Below are 24,563 nucleotides of genomic sequence, written 5' to 3'. Positions count from 1 at the left end.
TTTTTTTGTTATTCTTATTTCATAACGGGTTTTTTGTCTTGCGTTAGAATTTTATTCATTTCTAATATTATATATATATATATATATATATATATATATATATATATATTTTTTTTTTTTTTTTTTTTTTGATATATTTTTATTTATAGTCGCATGAACAATAAAGTCTTTAGCGACTGCTTTGCAACGATAAATGTACCGGTAAAGATGTTGTTTACCGGTACATAATAGTACATAATTTACCTCGGACGTTTTAGGTAGGTTGTTAAATTCGGCCGGAGACAGGTACCATGGTATAATGTCCACAGGAATGTATGCGAGCGGTGTGGTCACGTACCCGACGTCCTTGTAGGTAGGAGCTACGCCGGGCTGTTTACCGGACGCCGCTCGGGCCTCTGTCCATTGCGTCTTGCCGGTGAGATGTTTAAACTGGTAACCGCACGTCCACATGAAGCGGTGATGATTAAACCGCAGACGGCCGGTCTTGAAGTTGGAGACCGGCATGTGGATGAAGTCTGTACCTCCGGTCGCAGAGTTGAGGGCCGTGGCGGCAGCGCCATCCTTTTTAGCTACCTTTGCAGGAGGTTCGTTAGCCATAGCTGTATCCGCTGTACGACTACCTGACATTCGTGGATATAATACGCCGGTAACGGATTCCACTCCGTATTTGATTGAAAGACTAGTGGCGCCCACAAGGCTATGCCAATTCCCAGTCCTAGCGAAATTGCCAGCAAAATCCCCGATCGCAGATCTATCAGCTGCACGTATATGATGATGTTCTGTGGCCGATTCGTATCTACGATCGTGCTCATTACCTTGCCCTTGCTCATTACCGTGCTCATAATTACCTTGCCAGGGCCAAGGTAATTATGACCGGGGAAATTCATACAACAGACTGGTCGACGGTCCACAAGTGCGGTCTTATATACCGCACACAGCTCGTCCCTCCCCACCGCCGCATGATCGCGTACTGGATACTTGTCCGGATCTGGGAACCAGATCCCGCCTCACACCTCACAGACGAACAGCATGTCTGAATGTATCGGAGGTTCCGGAGCAGACTATTTACAGACTCAGGTCAGCCATTCCTGAGACTTGTAGTTAATTGAACTCCAACCCCCAGAGGACACCTATATCTACGATCTAGTATTCAAATCCGAATAAAAGCGATTATCTGTATTAGGTTTTGAACCTAAGAACCCCCGACTTTGAAATCTGCTGATTTACGATGACGAATTTTACCACTCGACCGACCTGGTGGGTTTTTAATATATATTATTATTTTAATATAAAATTCTTTTTTATTGAAATTAAAATTTATTGTATTGTAAAATATATTCGACTGTAATGGGTACATTTTTCCAGTAATAATATTTAATAGAAAATATAAGTTATGTTTAGTTTTCATTAGTTAACATTTATGATAGATTTTGTTTAAAATTTGTATTTTTATCAGAAAGGCAATTTGTTCATCTTTTTTTGTATATTATAAAAAATTATAAAAGCTAATAAATAAACGCTAAAACAAGACAAACTATTTTAAAAGAAAGAATTTTTTTGATTTCATGAATAATAATCTACGAGTTAGAAAAATATTATTTTTGACAGTCTGAAAATAGCATGAAAATATTTTTCTATTTATTTTGTAACAGTAGGTTTAAAAAATAATATAAATGTAAATCAAAATATATAAAATTTTTAATAGAAAAGTTGTATACTACTTTGTTGAACGGATAAAATATTTATTATTTATGCACGACAACTTCTCATTGTATAGCAGTAATGTATCTCCACTAAAAGAAAGATGCAAAGGCGATATAAGACGATGAATGTATTCGTCCAATTAGATATTAATGAATTAATATCAATCTACTGACAGTAATATGAGATAAATAATTCTAGCCAATCGGCACTGTTTATCTTTAATTATTTTATTTTATATTACTTTTTTCTTTTAAACGTAACAGAAATCTTAATAATTGTTAAATTTTTTAATGCAATTTAAATGGAATAATATAATTTTTTTAAATAATTCAATACACCATAATCCAATTGGGATTTGTGTGTGTACGCGCGTGTGTGTCTGTGTTTATAAAATTTGAATCTACAGGAAACCAAATTTTTTAATTTGTACATTTTCCTTCTAGTTACACATCAATATGAAAAGTATTGATTAACGCAAGTATTCAATACAACAACGCTACAATTTTTATGTTCATGTCTTCTTAGTAGGGTTACGGTTAAGAAGTATTTTCCGTAAAATTCTAAATATAAATAAATTGGATTTTATGCAAGTTAATTTTTTTTACAAAATTAAGTAGTAAAAACGTAGAATTTAATTTTTTTAATAATAAATAATAATATAAATTTACTCTTTCATCTCGTAAAGTAGTCTGCATTTCGATGAAAAAAAGTAATAAAAAAACTTTTATTTATGAAAATACAAGGGTAAGGAAATTAATAATACTCATAGTTCGAAAATGTACTCTCAAAGCAGGCGGCGCTATAAACTAATTGAAGTCCGTTGTATGGAATTTCCTGTAGAGTATTCTAAGTAACTCGTCAGCCTACCTTACCCCTTCTTTTCATACTATTGAGGGTGATACCACCCCTAGCTAGTAGTCAGTCGTTGGCCTAGTCAACAAGCTTCCTCCCCCTCCGTATGCTTACCGGTCGACTGCTTTTCTATTCTACTCCTCCTTCTCCAACTTCCTGTAAAAAGCTTTGTTGAACTATCTGCTCATCTCAGCCAGTATTGTACACCCGACTGGAGTTAACCTAAGCGTATTTATATATTTAAAACATAACTCATGCAAATTTTTATATAATAAATTTCATATGAATTGTGTAATATTCTACCGTATAAAATATATATATTTTTTAATGAATTTGTTTCAGTTTTCGATTATCATAGATATTTCATTACCTAAATTGTGTTTATTTTTCGTTATACTTGCACACTTTCCTCTAAAATTTGTAATATTAAAAGTTATTGATGTAAATAAACACAATAATAATTTAAATATTTTAAATACATTTAACTTTATATGATAGCTTTGTAATGTAAAATATAATTTTTAACCGTAAATGTGTATCTTGTAAATATTTTTATAATTGCCCTCGCGAAAAAAGAATTTTTTTTTAATTTAAGTCTAAATATATCGAGAATCTATTTTTTTTTTGTTTTGCACACAATTTTGGCTTACAATTATTGTAATAAAAAAATTGTAAAATATTTTCAACCTTATTGATTGCGAATAAAACAACATTGGTTAATTTCCGATTAAAATGAACTAAATTGGATTGGTTAATCGCGAATGAAAAAGTTTTATATGTTTAAATTTTTTATATGTTGTAGCACGGATGAGAATTGCTTGGAATTATCTTACAACTTGTTTAAAAAACTTGGTGTGTAGCATAATTTTCAAATAAAGGGTCATTTACGGGAACCGGATGTTTTTAAAATAATCATAAAAAATAAAATCAGTTCATTTGTTACAAAACGTCCTAATTTAAGGTGCAGTACGTTTTTTATGTATGACTTTAATACCCAGGTACTTTTTGCGCAAATAATCTTATGCTGTCTCCTTAAATAATTAATAATAACCTTATGGTGATCTTCTTTTTTCTTTACATATATATATATATATATCCGAAAATATGTGAGTTGCGCCGTAAAATATGTTGATAAGCAAATTAATGTATAATCTCTCTTTAATAAAGCATTTTTAAAAGAATATGTATTTCTTGAAAATATTTCAAACATTTTAACAAAAAATACGTTTAGATTTGCCTAGCAGGTCGTTTAGGTGTACTTCAAAGAATAGTTTCATGTTGTTTAAGAAAAATAAATCAGAAAAAAATTAGATTTCTGTTCCAATTTTCCTTTAGTTTCTCTGAAGTGAATATTTAAAGAATGATGGAATAGTTTTCCTCTCTCTTTATTTTTTGTTGCTTGTCTGTAAATCTATAAATAATAAATTGAATGCGAGTTACATTGATGGAAAGAAATACTAAGCTTTATGAAACGTTCGTGCAAGGAAATTTTTTTATTTATTTCATCAGTGTAAACACAGACGTTTTGAGGCAAATTCGCATAAAAAAATAATTAGTAAAAAGAATAAATTAAAATTTTTATTTAATTGAAACAGAAACTTTTTTAGATATAGTTAAAAGAAAATATTAACCGACTATAAATTAACTTATGTCTAGTAAAAATGTGCTCAAAAACATGCTAATGTGGTAGAAATGAAATAAGGATGATAATTATGTCAACACATAAATAATATTTTCATTATTTTATAAAATATCAAATTTTCTCGCCAATATTAATTTTCTAATTCTTTCAGTTGTCTAGCCTTGCGTCTATATATTTGTACAATGGGTGTGACGTATTTAATTAAATTGGTTTTTTGAACTCAATATTTTAACAGATTATTGTATATTTTCTGTTGCTACTATACTTAGATTAATTTTAATTGAGAGCTGAAATATATATGTATATAAATTTAAAGGTCATGAAATTCTGTGCAGTTGTGGATTACAATAATCTTTCAAACTTTGATCGACAGTGGTATCCGTTACCAATCCCCAGGACCAATCATTCAATTCATTTTCCTCCGTAGTTGTACTTACTTTATTTCTATGCTACTAAAAAAAACAAACAGCTCTTTTCTTTTTCAGGAATATCAAATTTTAAACACTCTTTTAAAACATAAAACCTTTAAATAAGTTAATTGAATTTCCTAATTTATACCAACATCAAAACTCGTGGTTTGTACTCACGTATCTGTTATTCACAAACCATATAGATCCTTCACCAAGGCAACGATTCTCCTTCATTTCCTCTCTTTATCTGAGCTGCATTCCTTTCGTTAATCGTAGCAATCATACTTGTCAATCTATCTGCTCATCGGTCTACTCATACTCTCCTTCCATTAATTTCCTTATTCAGGATCTTTAAATGCTATATTTATTTCCCACGAAACATGAAACATCTAAGTTGTATAAATTCCGTTCATTTTAGTCTATTGTATTCCTTTGTATCTTGTTTTTCTTAGAGTTTTATCTTTTTTAAGATATTTTCAAACACATTCAATTTCAAAAACGGAAAAATTCCGTCCTTCAATAAAACAACCTTGCATGCAGTTATTATTATCATCATTATTAATATTATTATTGTTGTTATTGTTATTATTATTATTATTATTACCAGTTTTTGTTTCCAAATTTTCTTTTAATACGAGTAATTAATATTTTATTTCATTTCTGTAAAACTGCTAAGTTCATTTTGTTAATTTAATTTAACAAGCGTGTTTCTTGTTGTAAAGTATTTAAATAATCAGTTCTATTCAAAACTAGTGATTCCTTATACGTTTCTCAAGAAACTAATTTAAAAAAAATACAAGCGTTCTATTTTGCATGAATACTTAACTTCAATTTTTAGGATTATCGTGTCACTGATATATTGAGAATATATAACGGGTTTCCAAGTCAATATGCTAGGAAAGTAATGTGTAATATCTAAGGATGCTATGATATACATTAAAAGTCCATTTATAAAGAGTGTTTATAAAATTGTAATATTTTCAATAATATTAAATTATTATAATTTATTACGTGATAATATTAATGAAATTAATCCAGTTGAGAACGTATCAAGTTATTTAATTTTATTAGGGAGAAATTGAAAACTGTTTTTTTTTTTTTTTTAATCTAGAATGACACTTTAATAATCGTTATATAACTTTATTATTTACGTAGGAATTAATTTGAATAAATGTCATTTTCTTTGTCATAAAACGCTTAAGATTTTTTTGTAATAGCATAACATTTAAATAAATAAGCGGTTGCAAAGATATTAACAATTAAAAAGTCTACATGCCGCCATTTTGAAATTTATTTAGAGATCAGGTACATTATTTTTATATAAGTAAATCTCTAGATACACTAGCAGTATACGAAATTTCAGCATTATATACCATTAACCATTCCTGAGAAATAGATTTTTATGTTAAAAATACAAATTGGCAGATTGCCGGTAAGCTGAACGTTTCCGGGCATATATTGATATAAAGTTTTTTTCTTTATTTCAGTCTGGGGGGACCACTCCCTGAATTCTTTAAACGGTATTTATAAACATTATATATAACGATTTTCAGTTGAACGCAGTGAAATAAGAAATAAAAACATTAACTATTACTTAACGACCATCCGAAACATTTTTTCTGGATATTTGTGATAATAGTACTGATAAAAAATTCAATCTTACCTTCAAATTTTGGCATTTTTGCTTTGAAGTTTTCAAAATTAAATATCTTTTATTATATCGATTAGTTTAAAAGTAATATTTTATTTTTGTAACATTTTTATTAATAAAATGACTTAACTGTCATATTTTTTATATTAAGATTTTGTGTTTGCGGCAAATAAAAATTAAGGTTTTTTAAATATTAAATAACTTTTTAATGTTGATAAGACAGTATATTTAAAAGTTACATAAGTTGAAAAATTAAATATTTTGTAAATACACTTACAAAAAGCACAATTTAAACAAAAAATAAAGTTACATCACCAAGTGACTGAACTGTAAATTCCTTACATACAAAAACGGAAATCACAAAATAAAAGGTAATAAAAACACTGAAAAATATGTACCTGAACTATATTAAATTACAGTACGAACATGTTACTGCGATCAACGTTATCGTAAATAATATTATCAACGTGCATTGTTATAAATGCGATTTACGTTTAGAAGTTGAACAACGAATATCATATCATGGTCACAAAATCGACGTTTCGTAATTCGAATTTTAAAGGATGTATCCTTTAACGTTCCGTGAAAAACGTAAAATATTTCTACGAGGAAAACTTGTTTGAAGGACCATAAATCTTCTTTTCAATTTTCCCCCAAATGTGTTCCACATTTTTTTCTTAAGAAACCGTGTTTTTGTTTACAATTTCAATCATATTTTAATACATAATTTGTTGCACATTGCTAATTGGTTGCAGTGTTATTAAAACTTAAGTAAAGATTCGAGTTTTATTGATGTAATTCTTTTGTCTGCAAAGTAATAATTACCTGTACTGTTAGAAGATACTAATGATGTATTCTGTAGCATAACACCAGTGACGTATCCACAACATTATAACTTTATTTTAAATAACCTTTATGTTTCATTTTACTATTTTAAAACACGCAAATTGGTTGATTTATATTTGTCGGATACGTGAGCTAATTCGTATTCAGAAATTTGTTTAATTATTCTATACATACATATATATATATATATATATATATATATATATATATATATAGGTAATGTAATGTACGTGTAATGGTTTATGGCTGTCAAGTTATGAACAATAAACTGGCGATATTAGCGCCACGGGATTTTATATAACCAATATTACTGTTCTGTATGATAATTAATCCTTGTGGTCCGTATAATAGACAAATATATATTTATAAAACTGCTTTTCTGGTCGGATGTTGTTTTAGTTGTTAGTTAAATAAGCAAAGTTAATAAATGTTTATTATAGCCAAATTAGATTTTAAATTAAGCTTTTTTATGGACTTTCTATGTTAATACGTATTTATTTATACACCACGGACTTCCTGTAAAAGGATTTCTTTGCCCACGGAGACAAAGTACCCAAGGGAAGGAATAACCTATGAAAGAATATGAGGTGGTCACCTTTTTATAATAATGTTTTTTTTTTTAATAGACCACACAATATGTAAACTATAGTGAAAAATTATTGGAAAAAAATTTCATAATGAAAATAACAATTTTTAGCGGATTTCAAAATAGAATTTGAAAAAATCGCTACTGCACTCGGACAGATTCTCTAAGGGAATGTTGGGGAGGCCAGCTTTTCATTATGTTTTGGAATCTCCTGAACACGGTTCTGCAATCTTTATATATATATATATATATATATATATATATATATATATATATATATAAGATATTATCTTGTACATATAAGATAATTTTGCCTGTGAACGGTCATTTAGACTAGGCGCGGGGTCCGCGGTCTCGGTTAGTTAGTTTGAGAAGAAATATGTTTAGGCTGGATGTGAAGATGTCCGTTGTGAAGAGGCCTACGTGAAGGCAAAATTTGTTTTGTATTTTACTGAAGCAAATGTCTGCAGAGGCATTTACATCGGTGGCATCACGATCGTCACCTGGCTGATGACTGTGAGATGTAATCAGTTAGAGGGTCTAAAGACGACTTCCGGTAAAGCCTCTCATGGCTCGGAACGAAGGGGGTGGTGTGACGACCGGTAATGCCACAAGGTGGGTGTCTTCCCCTACGAGGTTGAGATGCGTTCTACCAGACGTAGATCTTAATTGATTTTAATGAAAGGTGGTACAATATTTTAAACCTAGTAGAAATTGAACCCTATTTATTTTTAAAAGAATCAGTTCGCAGGAACTTTTTCAAGGTTTTCATGTTGTAATTGGGAGAGTGACGTGTTAAAAAACCAAGATAAGATATTTATATTATCTTGGAACGCCACCAGATGCGAGCTGGTTTCTCAGTGGTCTTAAAACATTATGTTTGTAATCTAAAACATATTTTTGCGAATATCATTAGTTGCGAGCTGGTTTCACATGATTAAAATTCTACATTTTCTTGAAGACAAGATCAGATTTTTGCGATTATCGTTAGGTGCGAGCTAGTTTTGCTATAGTAGGAATTTCGCGATAAGTACTAGTTTTGCTCGTAATTTAGTTTCGCAATAATCCAAAATGTGATCTAGTATGAAGGAATGGGGTTGGTGTCCAAAAAATCAGTTTTAAAGTTTTAATCATTTTGGGTCAGTTTTGGATCAATTTAAACCTTTTCCTTTTTGTGTGTACGGTTCCAAAATCACACAAATTATGGGTCAGTATCAATATGGGTTGTTGACAAGAAGTAGTGTTAAGCAATTGACGCAGCCACAAGTCAACAAGTATGTGGAAAGGAGGAAGAAAAAACACAAATATACAAACTTAATATATCCAACTCGTAATATGACAAAAGAACACATGGTACGAACATAACATGAAATTCAAAAAAAAACACTGAAAGCAATATTATTTTCAAAAATCATTGCAACAGAACAACATCCTTTCTTTCTTAACTAGAACCGAAAATCTGTCCTGAAGTACGACAGAATTTCTACTTATACTCTGAGGAAAATATTTTTTGAATACCTCTCAACAAAACTGTTAAAATTCTTTCTAAAAATGTTGGGTTTTAGTCTGTAGTTTTATTTAATAAAAATATTCGACTAATAGAGAATATTAAAAGATAATTTTCCAGAGGTAAGGTTATATGTAAACGGTATATTTGAACGCTTTCCTTCTGCATTAGAACCATACACTTGATTTATGATTTAAGCCCTTCTTTAAATATTTATATATCTTTTTTTTTTTATTTTTTTTTTTTACAGAACCTTCCCCTCTGTACGATAACAATCATTACCACGAGGAATGTCTGCGATGCAACTCTTGCGGCCTCAATTTAACGGGCCCGAATCAAAAGAGGGCGCGTCGCTTCAAGAACCACATCCTGTGTGACCTTCACTTCGCCGACGTTGCTCTAATGGAATGCTCCGACTTCATGCAACAATTGCGCAGCTTCAAACCGCAGAGTTTGGGCTGTGCTGTTGCCCGTAGAAAGTCATCCACTACACTTATATTTCCCCTACCTCCGCAAGCTTGTTCAGGTAAGAATTTTTTTAAAAATACATTTGTCTAAGTAATTTATGTTTTTATTGTTATTGTTTTTTAAAACTTTATCTTATATTCGGTTATATAATTTAAATTGCTAACCTATGAGTATATTAAATTTGTTTCGCTTACTTTTGAATAACTTGCTATTCATCTTTAAGAACTTTAAGGCGATTAGAAATGTATACATATAATCATAAAAAAATTTCTGTTGTTTGTGCAATAGAGAACAAATATTTTATTTTTACTTCCGTATCCAAATATGAAAAAGGAAATGAACACAGTTTTAATTATGAACAAATAAAAATATTAGATGTGATGATGTAAATAACGCTAGGAGATTGATACTTTGAATGATTCATATTTTCAAATGTAAAAATTCTATCAACAACAGAACGGATATTAATGGTTTAAGTGTGGTGTATATTCTATTATAATTTAATATATTTTATCTGATTTAAATGGAATGATAAACGATTAATATATAGGATTATATTTTGTAAAAGAATTGCTATTTTGATATAAATATACGATTTATTATTAATCAAATTTCCAGTTTGGCTGAATAATAAGACCAGTCCAATATTGTTTAACATATGATTAAGTAGGTTGTTTTCAGTTACACTTCAGAAAGCTTCGAATTTGAAGCGAAACGTCGTTTTATTTTTTATTTTTTTGTATAATACTATTATAATATTATGAAATGGTTGTGTTACCTAAAGATTTATACAATAAAATATTTGGTACTTTTTCGTTTCTTCCTCCCCAAAAGTTGGCAAGTTTTTCACGTGGAAATAACTCAAACTAGCAGTAAATATTGATAATAACAATAACCAGGTTATATAGATAACCCAATATAACAATTTATATTACAGTAAATTACGGTTATTGGATTTATAATTTACTTTAACCGATCATTTTAACCATTTTAACATAATTTACATATTAAAAATATACGCATTATTGCTTATAATTACAGATATAAATTATAAATATAATCTTTTTTCTTTTTTTTTAACCTCCAGGACCACCGTTAGGCATTGCTTCAGAGGATGAGATGAATGATTTGTAGCTTGTGTAAAAATGCCAGACCTGATCGGGATTCGAACCCGGTACCACCGGATTAAAGGCCGAGACGCGCAACGGAGGCCGGCATATGTATAATCAAAGCAAACTTAACCTACGCTCGCTTCGCTCCCTAACCTCGATTAATTAACAGTTTTGATTATTTAAATAATAAATAATTGTAATAATTAGTGAATTTATTATTTCGCCGTTATTTATTATTTAATTTTACTAGCGTTCAGTATTTACTTTTTTTTACACATTTCAGTATATTTTTTCTTCTCATCTCGTTGGGTCTTTTGTTTTTTGTTTAATATAAGATCTTTAATATCTTAAAAATAAATAGATATTTATCTTTAAAAACATTACAATCTCATTTTATTTTGTGATTATTATTTATAAAAATTAATAATAATTTTCTTCTACATATCTCAGTTGAAATTTAATTTATTGTTTACTTATAATATGGGATTTATTGATCGTATAATTTCTGTTTTTTGCTTCTTTTTTCTTTTTATTGTTTTTACTTGAGTGACTAATTTTAATTTATACATAATTTGTTAATTTGTTTAGTTTTTTTTTTTAATTATCTCGTATTTTATTTTTTGTGTGAATAGACCAACAAATGATGCCGCAAATATCATTGTTTAGTCTTTTTCATTCTTTCGCCCCATAATTTCTTCATGTGTACGGATTTGATTTTTTTATCTTCTTCGAGCCATTTCCTACAACTGGGTTTTTTCTTTTCTATAGGTATTTTCAAATTATACAAGAACTTTCTAAAATCATTTATTTATTTTGAACTTAAAGTTTTTATTTTTTTGAAGGTCGTAAATACCATTAAAATTTTATTTTTTTCTATTTATTTCATTATAATTGTTTTTATTCAATCTTAATTTATTATTATTATTACCATTATTATTTTTTGGTTGTATTTTGCGTGTTTTATTACATCTTGTTCATGTGTAGCTAGACTGGTTCAGCTTATAAACATAATTAAGCCCTTCCTTTCTTATCAGCTAATTAAGGCATTAAATAAATCAACCGATCTCTTAACAGTCCTCTGTATTTACTCTTTTCTATTTTTAAATTATATTAAGTGTGGATTATGGTTAGTATCATCTAACATCTCAGACGTGGTCTTCCAGAGTGGTTTCTCGAGTTATAATTAACTGTTTCTAATTGCTGTATTATTATTTGCTTAAAAGTTATTTGAAAAAATGCAGTAAAATTTAGTAAATATTTTACCCATTTAATAATTTTTTTTTTTGTTTCCTTATGAAATATATGATTGTTAGAAGTAGTAAATTATACAGTACTTGAAGAAGTATTTGCAATTTCCCCCGGACGACATTATTGATTGGTCACGTCTGAACTACACAATTGTCAGTCTACTGTTTAATATAGCTCCCGATATAAAAGTTATTTCTGACTATATTTTTGGATGCTTACGATTTCTTCGTTTCCAATAAATTCTTAAAGGTTGTAATTTTACATAAATATATTTTAATTTCCAGATTTGTTTTAAAATTCATTTCTTTTTTAAAAATAAATAAATATACTTTAAATGAGTAGGTTTTTTTAATAATATTGTCCGTAATTGTAGTCTTGTAAAATATTTTTATCATTCTGCTAATATAATTTTGAGTTAATTCTTAATGATATGAATAAAAAATCGGTTTCTATATCCTGTTTCATGAAAGATGATAATCGAGTCTAGAACCACGTGCCTAAAGCGGAAATTTGCAAAAATTATACATGGCTCAGTCCTTATTTATTAGTTTAATTTAATACTGTACAATAGTTAATTTAAATATAATTATTTTTGTTCTTTGCTAGTGATAATAATGAATAATTAATTATATTTGATTTTTAATGTACTTTTCATAAAGAATCTTAAAGACCGCAGAATACACAATTTCATGCATAAAATATTTCACAAGATATTTTTCCTAGAAATTTATCAATTTTAACGGTTATTAGAAATATTAACGTCACCTTTTTCAAAACGTATAATAAAACAGTTCAAATTCTAAAAAAATCTTTGTTTGTATAAAGGAACGAATAGGATTTTGAATGACTATTAATGGATTGAATAGATTCGAGTGAGTGAAAAAAAGGAACAAAAACCAGTAAAAGTCAGTAATAAGCTTTTGGTCCACTGGTCCGGGTATACAATTGCAGAGTAGGCAAATGATATAAATAATATATGTGTGTGTATATATATTAAAAACCGTTAAACATAAATATATAAAATTCGTCTAATTTTTTTTGTAATATTTGCTGAGTACTATCTCACAGATTTCTGCTTGTTCAGAACAGGATTTTTATGAAAAATTTATTTCAGAAATAACAGAAAAAGTTGTTTGTTTCAGTCTTTGAAAATAAATGATATATTTAAAACCAAATTATCTTAACTATTGAGGTAAGAATTACTTATCTCATTTTTAAACTTTTAATATGTATTCAATTAATCTTTCATTAAAAAACTTTTGCTAAGTGGAATTAGAGATCCATACAAAATATTCAATGAAGATTTTAGGAAAAGAAAAAGAAGTTTTTAATTAATTTTAACAAAATGATTAATAAATGCTTCAAAGACTCAATTCGTCAAATTATTTATTAATAATTAATTGTTTTAATATTTTTTTCTTCTATTTAATTTTGTTGGGCGAATTTTCCACTAACACCTATCGTCAAAACTTATAATCATAATATAGTATAACTAATAAAATAAATATAATTTTTTTTTTACCGCTTGAGAGCAATCGGTAACCGCCTAGAAGACTTTACTTCGGTGGGCCCGAAATGACGTGGTTGAAGACTAGTCCCGTTAGTGCAGCTTGAAGCTGATCTCCCAACAGGGTCCCTCTTGGATCATTGAGACATCACGACATCCCTCCCGGTTGCCTTGATGACTCTCCCTCCAGGGTCCTCAATGCGTCATCAGAACGTCCTGATCCAGCTATCTGATGGACCCGAACGCCCTCAGCAAAGAGACTGACTCCCTGGCCTTTTTTTTTTTACAATTACAAGTTTTAAATTTGACCAGTAATGTTCACTTTATAACAAAATGATATTATTTAACGATTTTAAATGTTTTATTAATTTAATAGCCGGTCGGGTGAGTTCCGACCGTCTATTAAGAGGGCTCTGCCCTCTGGACCCCCGCGGCCAGAGGGGGGAAACAACCAATTGTTTGACATTCTCGTCTAGTCAGGACCCCCCATTGTTCGTTACCTTCTCGTTGTAAGATTAATACCGATAAGAAACAATTAAGGTTTGCAGATTTTATAGAAAGCTGAACAATTTTAATTATAAAAGACAGAATAGTAGTAATTATGGTAACTAAAATACATAGAACTTTGACGAGGAAAATTCCACAACCTATTGCAGTTGCCGTGGTGACAGAAATATAAGAATAAATTAAACGTATTAATCGTTTTTTCTTTAATGAATATTTTTAATTCACAATCTAGTAATATCTAATTATTATAGTCAAATTGGGAAAACTGGCAATCATTTTCGAAATATTTTTACCTTTCTTCACTCTTTTGAAGGTCAAATTTCGACAAATTTAAAAATCGGATTTTAGATATTTAAGTGAAAATTACATATACCAAAAATCAAGTTGATAACTTCATTTTTTACCTAGAAATTAAAAAAAATTGCCGGATGTAAAAAAAATTCAAAATTCATTTTAACCTTTTAAAGTTTGAATTTAAAAAATTTAGAATTTAGTTTTCATTTAGAATGCGTAATTTTCATGTGAACATCAATCACATGAAAATTAAGCACACCAAAAATCAATTGATATCTTCCTTCTTTAACGAGAAATTAAAAAAAGTAGTAAATCTCATTTTTTTCTCCATTTTAACCCTTTGAACTCGGAATTACAAAAAAAAAAATGTTTTCTTATTGTACACTTACACCGTATAAGACAAACGTATATACAAATTTTCAGCAATTTATCTTCAGTAGTTTTTGCTGGACGTTTACAATTATTACCTTGAAGTAATGATTGTAATTATTACAATAATTACTTAAAGATAATCCGATAAATGTTATATCACTTAAAAGATAAAAAATATATAATTATTATAAATTTAAAGCAAAAAACATCCATAGTCATTTCGTTTGTTATAGCGATCAATATTTCATTCTATTTCACCAAAAGGAGAAATTACTTACTTATCATTCTTAAGAAGGAAGTCTACCTTCTAAATCTTAAAAACATTGTTTTAGTGAAATTTTTTGCGAGAATTAATCTCTATTTATTTCTGAACAATTAGCTGTAATTTTTTTTACTCGTACGTTGTATCTAAGTTACAAAAAGAATAAATAAACATATGTCATGAAGCAGTTTGACGCGAAAAACAAAAAAATGAGTTTATTTTTCAAATGCCTGTTACTTGGAAACTACGAAGATAAAAAGACGATTAAAATAAATTTGGATTACACCTAAAGCATGCAAGACATGCAAAACATTTAGTTCCAATTAAAGGTTTTCTGAAAACGAGTTACTAAGACGTTGTCTCCAAGGACAAACACACAATGCAAACGAAAGCCTAAATAATTGTATTTGGAGACATTGCGCAACAAAACGTGAAGCGCTTCAAAAAAACTAGTTGAAATGGTTGCAGCTCAAGGAGTGTAATTTTGGATGCAATAGTGTTTTAAATTCTACGGAAAGAGTTGGCATATCTCTGGGAAAGATTTTACGTCGGAGGAAAGACAAATGACGAAAGCGTAAATTGTTGAACCTGACTGAAGAATTACAAAAGAGAAGAATAAGGATGAAGCATCATAAAATTATCGAAGGATAAAAGATAAAAGAAGATGAGCGCCTCGCACATGGAGGAGGCGCCCCATGTGCGCCTGCTTGACTAAAACTAGTCAATATGGCAAGTGAAAATTTAATACAATCTTCAAACAGCGTTTTTCGCAAATTTTGTTTTTTTTCATGTAGTGTATTGCTAGGAAGAATATATCTTTAGAACCGTGATAGCTAGAGCTGTATTTTTATTTTTTTCAGCTTGCTCACAAATATTCATTCTTTAGTGTGATAAGAGTCAGATTTGTTATTTGCTTTTTTTAGAATTCTAAAAGAAAGCAAAATGAAAAAAGATTCAGGATTTTTTTATTTAAAAATTAAAAAATTATCTGTTTCTTAGCAACAATATTTTTTAAAACGCTTTTTAAAATCATAGAACTTAGTTTTCTCTTTAATTTGACACTAGTTTGAATAAAATATCTCTTAACAATAACGAAGAAATATTCCTCCTGGTAAAGCACTATTTTTCTACGTCATCCCCCCTATTTTAGAAGATCGGATGAATATTTCTGAAAGGTTTTTATTTCTTTCTAATGCTTATTAAACAAATAATTTATTGTGGTAAAAAACCCATTGCTGTAACAGAACGGTAAAAAAAATCCCTTTCGGCACGTCAGAAGACAGAAGTAAATTTCACCGGTGCTAAGTAGGGGGATAAAAAAGATTTCCACCTTAAAGTTAAGAAAGACTTCAAATTTAATCAATACGACAAGAGTTGCATGTGAAAAAACTTACACATAATTAGTTTACGACAAGCCTCATCTTCTTAAAACTCCAGCAACATTTTGGTCATCCTTTCCCGTAAAGGTTCGTCATATAAAAAATTGTTTCAGACAAAAGTTACAGTTAATGTTTAGCGGACTAACGACCATTTTAAACCTATTTGATACTGTGCCTATTAAGGGAGGTATGAATTTTTTGTCTTCGAAACCCCATTTTTTCCATCCCCTGGGCCAGTGGATGGTAATATCAATAACCTTTACTTAGATAAGTTTTAGGCCCTAATTCAGAGAATAGTAGAAACTTTAAAGTAATTTGATATTTTACATAATATGAAAATTATAGCGATATTTTGTTTTTTTTGAAAAAGCTCTCCGATGGTCCGATTTTGCCCATTAACGAAGTCGACCAAGATTTTGGGTCTGTATATCTTACGTATCAATTTGAATGGCGCAAAATTATGGCATTGTCGTGTCCACAAGGATGTGAAATATATATTTGAATATATATAAACTTTTGAACTGACGGTGGTTTTGGGGTCTGGGAGATGTGATACGCAAAGGTATGTCGAAATTTTCCGAAAGTCGAATCACGATACCCATTACAATAGATAGCTTTCTTATGAAATCTACCTAAAACTTGTTCTGAAGTTAGACTCCCCCCTTAAATTATGTACATCAGATATATTTACTCTATAAATAATAACCTCTTACTATGCACTATAATGAGACTAAATATAAAAAAACAACACAGAAAATTTTAATTGGGAAACGTAAACAACGCTTTGTAATTCATCTGATAATCTAGAAAATTATAGAACCGTATTCAACATACTTTTTATTAATTTCAACAATAAATTTAACCAATAAAGAAGTCCAATAAAATAGTTAGCTTGGTAATTAATACACTCCTGTTGTATTTCATTATGGATTTTAAAAGTGACGCCTAATCTATAAGCGGGTTGCGGCTCGTTGAGAAAAATTACTTGTTTGCGTACACTCGGACATAGATTTGAATTTGTTATTATTATATTTTTACGTAATTGATAAATGAAATTATGTGAAATGATTTTAAGTACTGTTACGAACTTAAAATTCGTATAATTTAGTGGTAAATTTTCTACATTAGAAACATTAGAGACTGTTTCTAACTGTTATGTATTTTACGTATTGTCTAATTAGTAAGTCAATAATAGACGATTTAAATTGTATAAATTATATAAATAAGACTCGAAGTTGGATCGTATACACGTAAGAAATTCTGATATTTATATCCACTTTAATGTCGTCACCATAAAAAAATACTTTAATATATACATAAACATAAACGCGAAGACTGTTTACGTAAACGTAACCAGAAATTTACGACATAAAACATAAAATTGATAGTGAATATATATTTTACTACATTTTCTAAGCTTTACACATCTTTAGTACCATTTTTACCTTCTACATTTCTTATATTTTATGCTCACATTAATGTTTACATTATAAGAGTTAACATGGAATAGCTTATCTAACTACTTAGAGAAATTTTATGTTTATACTCACTTAAGACAAAATTATAATTTTTCATTTTTACCTCACTACTCCTGGAAGAGTATAAATTATTTAGGTTATATGTTCGTTTCTTTACGACCCTTTAATTTTAGAATAAATAAACCAATTTTTATGAAATATTTATAAAAAGATTTGAATCAATCCATCGAGTAGCAGTTATGATTGTTTTAAGTATTTGAAGAAAATAGAATGGCACCGTTTTGTTGACAAATGAAGTTCTGTGTTTCGTATTGCAATTGAAGAAAGAGCCTTAGTTGTAGCATATCAAGATAGTTCATTCAAAACACAGTTGTTTCCGCGAAAAAGAACGGCCTATAAATTTGCAGTCGGAATACGGCAAGAAAGGTTTCTGTTTTGAGGGATCTTGTTCACATTGCAATATTTCGGGAGGATTCTTTTATATCCCCAGATGCGCACATTATGAGTGCGTATTTCCATTGCCTACTTCCATTAACATGAAATGTTGATCGGTCACTGAATACGACACGATAAAAAAAGTCTTCATCGTCACAGAGCATCATTTCGTTTGGAAAGCTTGCACGCAAACTGTAATCTATAGGTTTTAGAGCTTGCACAGCTAAAACTATTTGAATTGTTCTTTCATTTCAAGTATAATTAATGAATGTTTGTGAAACTTGTGAAATATTACGTAGTTTTAAAACTCCGATATTAATTATGAAACTTGTGAAAGACATGATATTTTGTTCCAATCCAACTGATTTGGATTACAAATCGATTCAGAACAATAACTATTTTTAATAAATCGTGGCAATAATTTTCTGGAAAAATCTGTCATAATTGATTAAACACTGAGATTCAAAAAGAACACAAGAATAACATTTAAATGCACCTACTAAATTTGGTTGGTGTACTAAATGTGTAAAAATAAAAAAGATTTTTCCTATTTTTTTATTAGTAATTGTTGACACTGATTTTTATCCCGTGTAGTATTGAATATTTCCGACTTTCATTTATTTTAATATATTTACTATAAATCACAAAGTTATAAATTGGGAAATAAAGATACATAATAGGATATTCAAAAAATAAAACAGATGATGTTATGCCACTATTATTAATTGTGTGTGCATGCGAAATGCACGCGAGCAGGTTTCTTATATTTTATTTAAATAAAACTTTTTCGAATAAGAACTACTGAATATTATTATGCCTGTCCAGATGGTAGCAATTTTTGATTTTTGAATTTCAAATCTATCATCTGTTATAATCTTAATTATGAAGCGATACATCATAAGACCTTTTGGTGTCATTAAAACTTATTACGGAAATTCGCGTCATGTGGAAAGAATATTTTTAAACTTCATTACGTTTTCGGTCCGCGTAATCACCATCTGTTCACAGTATACAATGTAGCTTCTAGGAGAGCAGTTATGAAAAAAATATACGAACACCTGAGCTTCTCGATTAGTTGAAGATATTGCCACAATTTTTGAAAGAAAGTGTATCCAATCCAAAAAGTCATTTATTCATCATTCATAGTGATAAGGTTTTAAATTCGTAATGAAAAGGTTTCATTACGAATTTTAAACAAATATTTCGCGCGCGTTTTAGATTCAGTTGTCATAGGAATTGAACCCATTAGACCACAGATAGCACCGTCGGGTAGATTGCATAGTTTTAAAAAATAATAATATCCGGTGACAAAGGTCACGTATATCTTAATAAGTAGGTTAACGAATCAAATCGTCACATCTGGGGCAGTAAGAAATAAACTTCAAAAGAAATGCGTGAACAGGGAATTCATTTGTAATAAGGCACTGTTTGGAACGGTTTATGGAGTAGAAAATTTATTGGGTCCTACATTTATTTAAAAATAAGCGCTGTCAGTGGTCGGTAAACGCTACCGCACATGATAAATTCTTTCGTGAAGCCAAAATCGATTGATATGGACCTTTATAAAATTATTTGAACAACAAGACTATCAGACAAAATTGTCGTTCTTGTTATCAACACTTGTTTTGTTGGTATTAGGATAGCTGCTTTGTTGTTTACTGACAATCAAATAATCATTTGAGTGTATAATATAATTGAAGTTAGATATAGGAAAACTTTTTGTGCGAAACCTTAGGTGTTAGGGCAGGCGCGGTAATTGCATTTCCGTGAATCGGTTAATTTGATATTTGAGGATTGTGGTTGGAAGAGGCCGTACGAAGACGTAATAGGTTGAGTAAATACACCGATGGAAGATGGAAATATCTTACCAGGCATTTGCATCGGTCGCTTCCTGACAGAGGCCAGACTGATGACAGTGTTGTGTTATCAAGTTTAAAGGGTCTAAAAGACGACTTCCAGTAAAGCTCATCAGGATTAGGAACGGAATGGGTGGCGTAGCGTGCCGGATCATTACAAGGCGGATGTCTTCTCCTACGGGGTCAGGATTTACTCTATAGACAATGAAAGGAAGATTATATTCAATGGGAGAACTTTTTCTAGAGTCAATGATGTTAATTAGCCTCAAAAATCAAGCGATTTGAAACCATCAGATTATTTTGTATGGAATTATGTGAAAATTTAGCTTTATGTCAGTTCACAGCATATCTTTTAGCTCATAGACGAGATTCGATTACTAATCCGTTAAACTGTATTATAATTATATTCGGATATTGATAGCGTCTATAAATGGATATACTGTGTGCATAAAAGTTTACAGTTTATATTGCCGATATTACTTTTCATACACATTTGTGATCGATCGTATATTTAGTTAAAATAAATATGTTTAAAATTCTTTAAAACGTTTAATTTTTAAAAAAATCTATAAAAGGTAGTCCTTTCCTGAAATGTTAATAGATATTTTATTTATTTGTATTACAAGCCATTACTAAAGGGTTGAGACCTGAAATAAGATACTATTAACACAAAATAAAGCACGGCCATTCACAAAAAAGAATAACCGTATAAGGTAATTTAGGCAGATCTTTTTATTAAGTTGAATAAATAATATTTGCATTTTGGTAACAAATATTCAACATTACAAGTGACACTTTAATTCACCGGAAGAACTAACTTAGGAAATGTAACTTTTGAGCAAAAATGATTTACATTCGTCGTCGCAACCATAAAATAAACTGAGACGGATAACGTAAAACAACAAACTTACTTACTTCTTTCCTTAGGGAACAATGCATTACATTAAAGCTGTCGCTATTCGCTAACGGAAAGAATTACATAAACTTTATTAGAAATAGTTGTTAAAATATTAAAAAAATTAATTTTTAAAATTTGAAAATAGAAAATATTAAAGTGAAAAGGTAATTTAAAATAAATTTTAATTCACTGTAAATTTATTAAAGAAAAAGTTAGTAACTGATATTTACAAAAAAAGAAAAGAAAAAATACGACTTGTAATAAATGTAATCAATAAATATGATTTACATGTTGATTTTAAAATATTTTAGAAATTTTGAGGTTAACATTTTCTTCTGTGTCCTCTGAGTCACTGTGTGAATTTCATTTTCAATTGAGATTTTTTAAACCGAATTAAAAAAAGGATATTTTCAATTCCGAGTCTTATATATTATTTCTATATTTTTTCTTACGGTTATACTCTTTCAAATGCATTGATTTCAGTGATTCTTTTTTTTTCTGGTGAAATCTTTTCTTGCAGTAAGTTTCTTCTAGAAATTTAACTGGAATATTTCATAAACGAAACTTATGTTTGAAGTAGTCCGATTTCATTATAATATTCCGAGTGTTTTTGCCTGAAAATTCAATAAAATTAGTTGAAAATTTTTTACTAAAAAATAAATAAATTAATTTTTTTTTCTAGACTTTTTAAGCTTAGGCTCGTAACGATCCTTTATACCGTTTTTTGTATTAATTTTCTTGCATTAAAGTTGACTTTCAATCACCTCACGCTTCGTACAACCAAATAAAAATAAACTATTATTAATGACTGATCTTTGCAGGAAATGAGATACGCTAAATCACTGATTCTCAAACTTTTTCCACCACCGACCGTATTGAGAATCAAAGATTTTCTAGCGCCCGCAACATTTTTAAACTTGTCATCGGTTAAAAATAATAATTGCAATTGGTGTTTTTAAACAATGCATATTTTATTTTTGAGTAACGACTTACATTTTAAATGAGAGCAATTTCTCACCGATTTTTTTTTAATTTGATGATTTTTGAAGTCTGAAGTATACTGTCAAAAAGTAGAATATTCAAGCTTTAATTTTTTTCTAATCGTCTCTCTAGGCCTCTTCGTTGCAAAGTTGAAGCAGTTTGAATACAATCATTTCTTATCATAAAATATAGATTTTCCTTTATTCTTTTGTACTAGTGTAGTAGGTATTTAATATTAGTTTAAAATATCAGGAAAACATAATTTTTGCCCTATTTTTTTAATCAGCTATCGCCTTTCTAAACCGTCTTAACGCCGCCAATTTTCTGTGGGCGCTTCTACCGCCTCCCCTGAAGACCTCCAGTGCCCACAATGCAGCGTTATCACCCACTTTGAGAACTAATGTTGTAAACCATTACCAAACGTACCAGCCAACATACTTGTACTACCTCCCCCGTTTCGTTGGTGGACAGGCTCAATAATACCTTTATATTATAACTAATATTATAATTATTAGGGATGGAATATTAATAAAAGTGTGTAAAATTGGTATTAAGAAAGCAGTTTTTCTTATAAAAAGGACACCTTTAAAAAAAGTATACTTTTTATTCTATAAAAAAATAAGATTCCTTGTATTAGTTTTCTATTTGTGTCTACGACATATGAAAAAGCATCTGAATTACAAATGGTTCTAGTCAAATTTTTTTTCTGAAAGTTGTGATGTTAGTTGTTAGGTTCAGTTCTTGACCCGCTGGGTTGGTCTAGTAGTGAACGCGTCTTCGCAAATCAGCTGATTTCGAAGTCGAGAGTTCCAACGTTCAAATTCTAGTAAACGCGGTTACTTTTATTTGGATTTGAATACTAGATCTTGGATACCGGTATCCTTTGGTGGGTTGGTTTCAATTAACCACACATCTCAGAAATGGTCGTCCTGAGACTGTACAAGACTACACTTCACTTACATTCGTACATATCATTCTCATTCATTCATCCTCTGAAGTAATACCTGACTGTGATTCCCGGAGGCTGAACAGGAAAAAACAAGCGTCAGTCCTCGAGATAACTAGAGTGAAGGTATTGCGTATCGTAGGTGTTGCGTATATTAAATCCGTTTCTTTAAGGAAAAGATGGGAAACTACTTCAATCTTTGCATTTTCTAGAAATTTTGAAATATAATGCGTGTTATTTTTGAAAATGATTATACCGTTGAGGCGTACTGGGTCACGTGTAGGATCTACAACCGTATCCAACTTACAGAAATGCTTAAAGGAATTTTGTACTCGTAAAGGCTCCACGTAATGAATATGTGTTATCGAAACTGCTAGAAGAATTTAGCTTCCAGAAATATGTGATTACTGTAAACTGAAATTTTTACCTTTCGAATAAAGATACCGAAGTATTTTAATTTAAATCCTGGGATCAAATCCTTGCTTTTATGTTTACAGGTATTGTATAATGCTTCTTCAAGTAATAAAGTTCTGCAACTAGAATATTTTTGGAATCATGCAAATACAGATGGCAAAATGACGAAGTTCATTGTACATCACAATACCGTATAATAGTGGTCATTCGCCTCAAAACTCAAAGTAGTTCGCGAACATTCTTCTATGAATGGCACCCGCACCGTCGTCTAGTATTCCTACTCCTGCTGTACGCTAAGTGAGGTGAAGGTTTGCCCCTGTCTTTGTCAACCAAACTGTCGGCTGGCTTATGCGGGATGGGCGAGCGGAGTTTGTTGTACTGTCTAACCAGACGACATCATCCGATTACAAAAAACGTGACACATTTATATATAAAATGCAAACACAAGATAGTACAAGTACAATAAACACAGCAATTGACAAGGGGCAAATTTTCAGTTCATGTATTGTACCTAGTATACTAATGATAAACCAGTGTAGATTTTAAATATTAATATAAATGTCAACTATGTATGAAAGCCGAGCTTTGTGCATTTATTTCTACGTAATTAAGTAGTGTTTTGCTAACCTAACTCTACTAAAATTAGTTGAGAAACTTCTTGTTAAACGCTACTAAGTGCTTACGCGTTCCTAAATTACGAGCATATAAAACATAATAACACGGCGGTTTTCACTTGTTCATTTTAAAAGGTTTACTAGACTCCCAAATTTGTGTAGCTCTGTTATAACGTAAATTAAACTTAAAACTTCGCCAATTTTGACAATAAGTTAATAAGTCAATTTTTTCTAATAAAAGCATTCTTACTTCATGAAAAACGATTTTTAAATGATAAGAGATATTTGGGGCCTTGCAAAACATGGTTTTGCTTTTGAATATGTTTATATAGAACCTTCTTAACATAATAAATCTCAAAATCATTTATTACTCCCTGGAATTTAAATGATTAAATGATTCCACGATCTTTCGATTACTAAATATGAATAATTTACAATCCACTATACCGTTCAGTATATTAAATTAGTTTTTATCTTACTTTATAATATAGGTCAAGAAAATAAAGAATAGAAACGAAGATTAATTCAGATGGCAGTTTAAGAAAATACATACGAGTATAATACTTGATGTTATAAATTTTCTTCCGTTTCAAT

At 29.8% G+C, this 24,563-nt stretch overlaps 1 protein-coding gene across 1 annotated transcript in view; it reads left to right on the top strand.

Moving 5' to 3' along the window:
• Positions 1 to 24,563, top strand: part of rsh (Rap GTPase activating protein radish) — a 912,147-nt gene that overhangs the window by 506,885 nt on the left and 380,699 nt on the right. Inside the window, exon 6 of the mRNA XM_075377737.1 lies at positions 9,449 to 9,724. Within this exon, the coding sequence (XP_075233852.1) occupies positions 9,449 to 9,724 (276 nt within the window). The remainder of the gene's footprint in view (positions 1 to 9,448; positions 9,725 to 24,563) is intronic.

The sequence above is a fragment of the Lycorma delicatula genome, chromosome 10 (assembly GCF_047948215.1).
Source record: "Lycorma delicatula isolate Av1 chromosome 10, ASM4794821v1, whole genome shotgun sequence".
Classification (NCBI taxonomy): Eukaryota; Metazoa; Arthropoda; class Insecta; order Hemiptera; family Fulgoridae; genus Lycorma; species Lycorma delicatula.
Note: the sequence above shows the minus strand (reverse complement) of the source record. Positions and strands in the feature narration are given on the sequence as shown.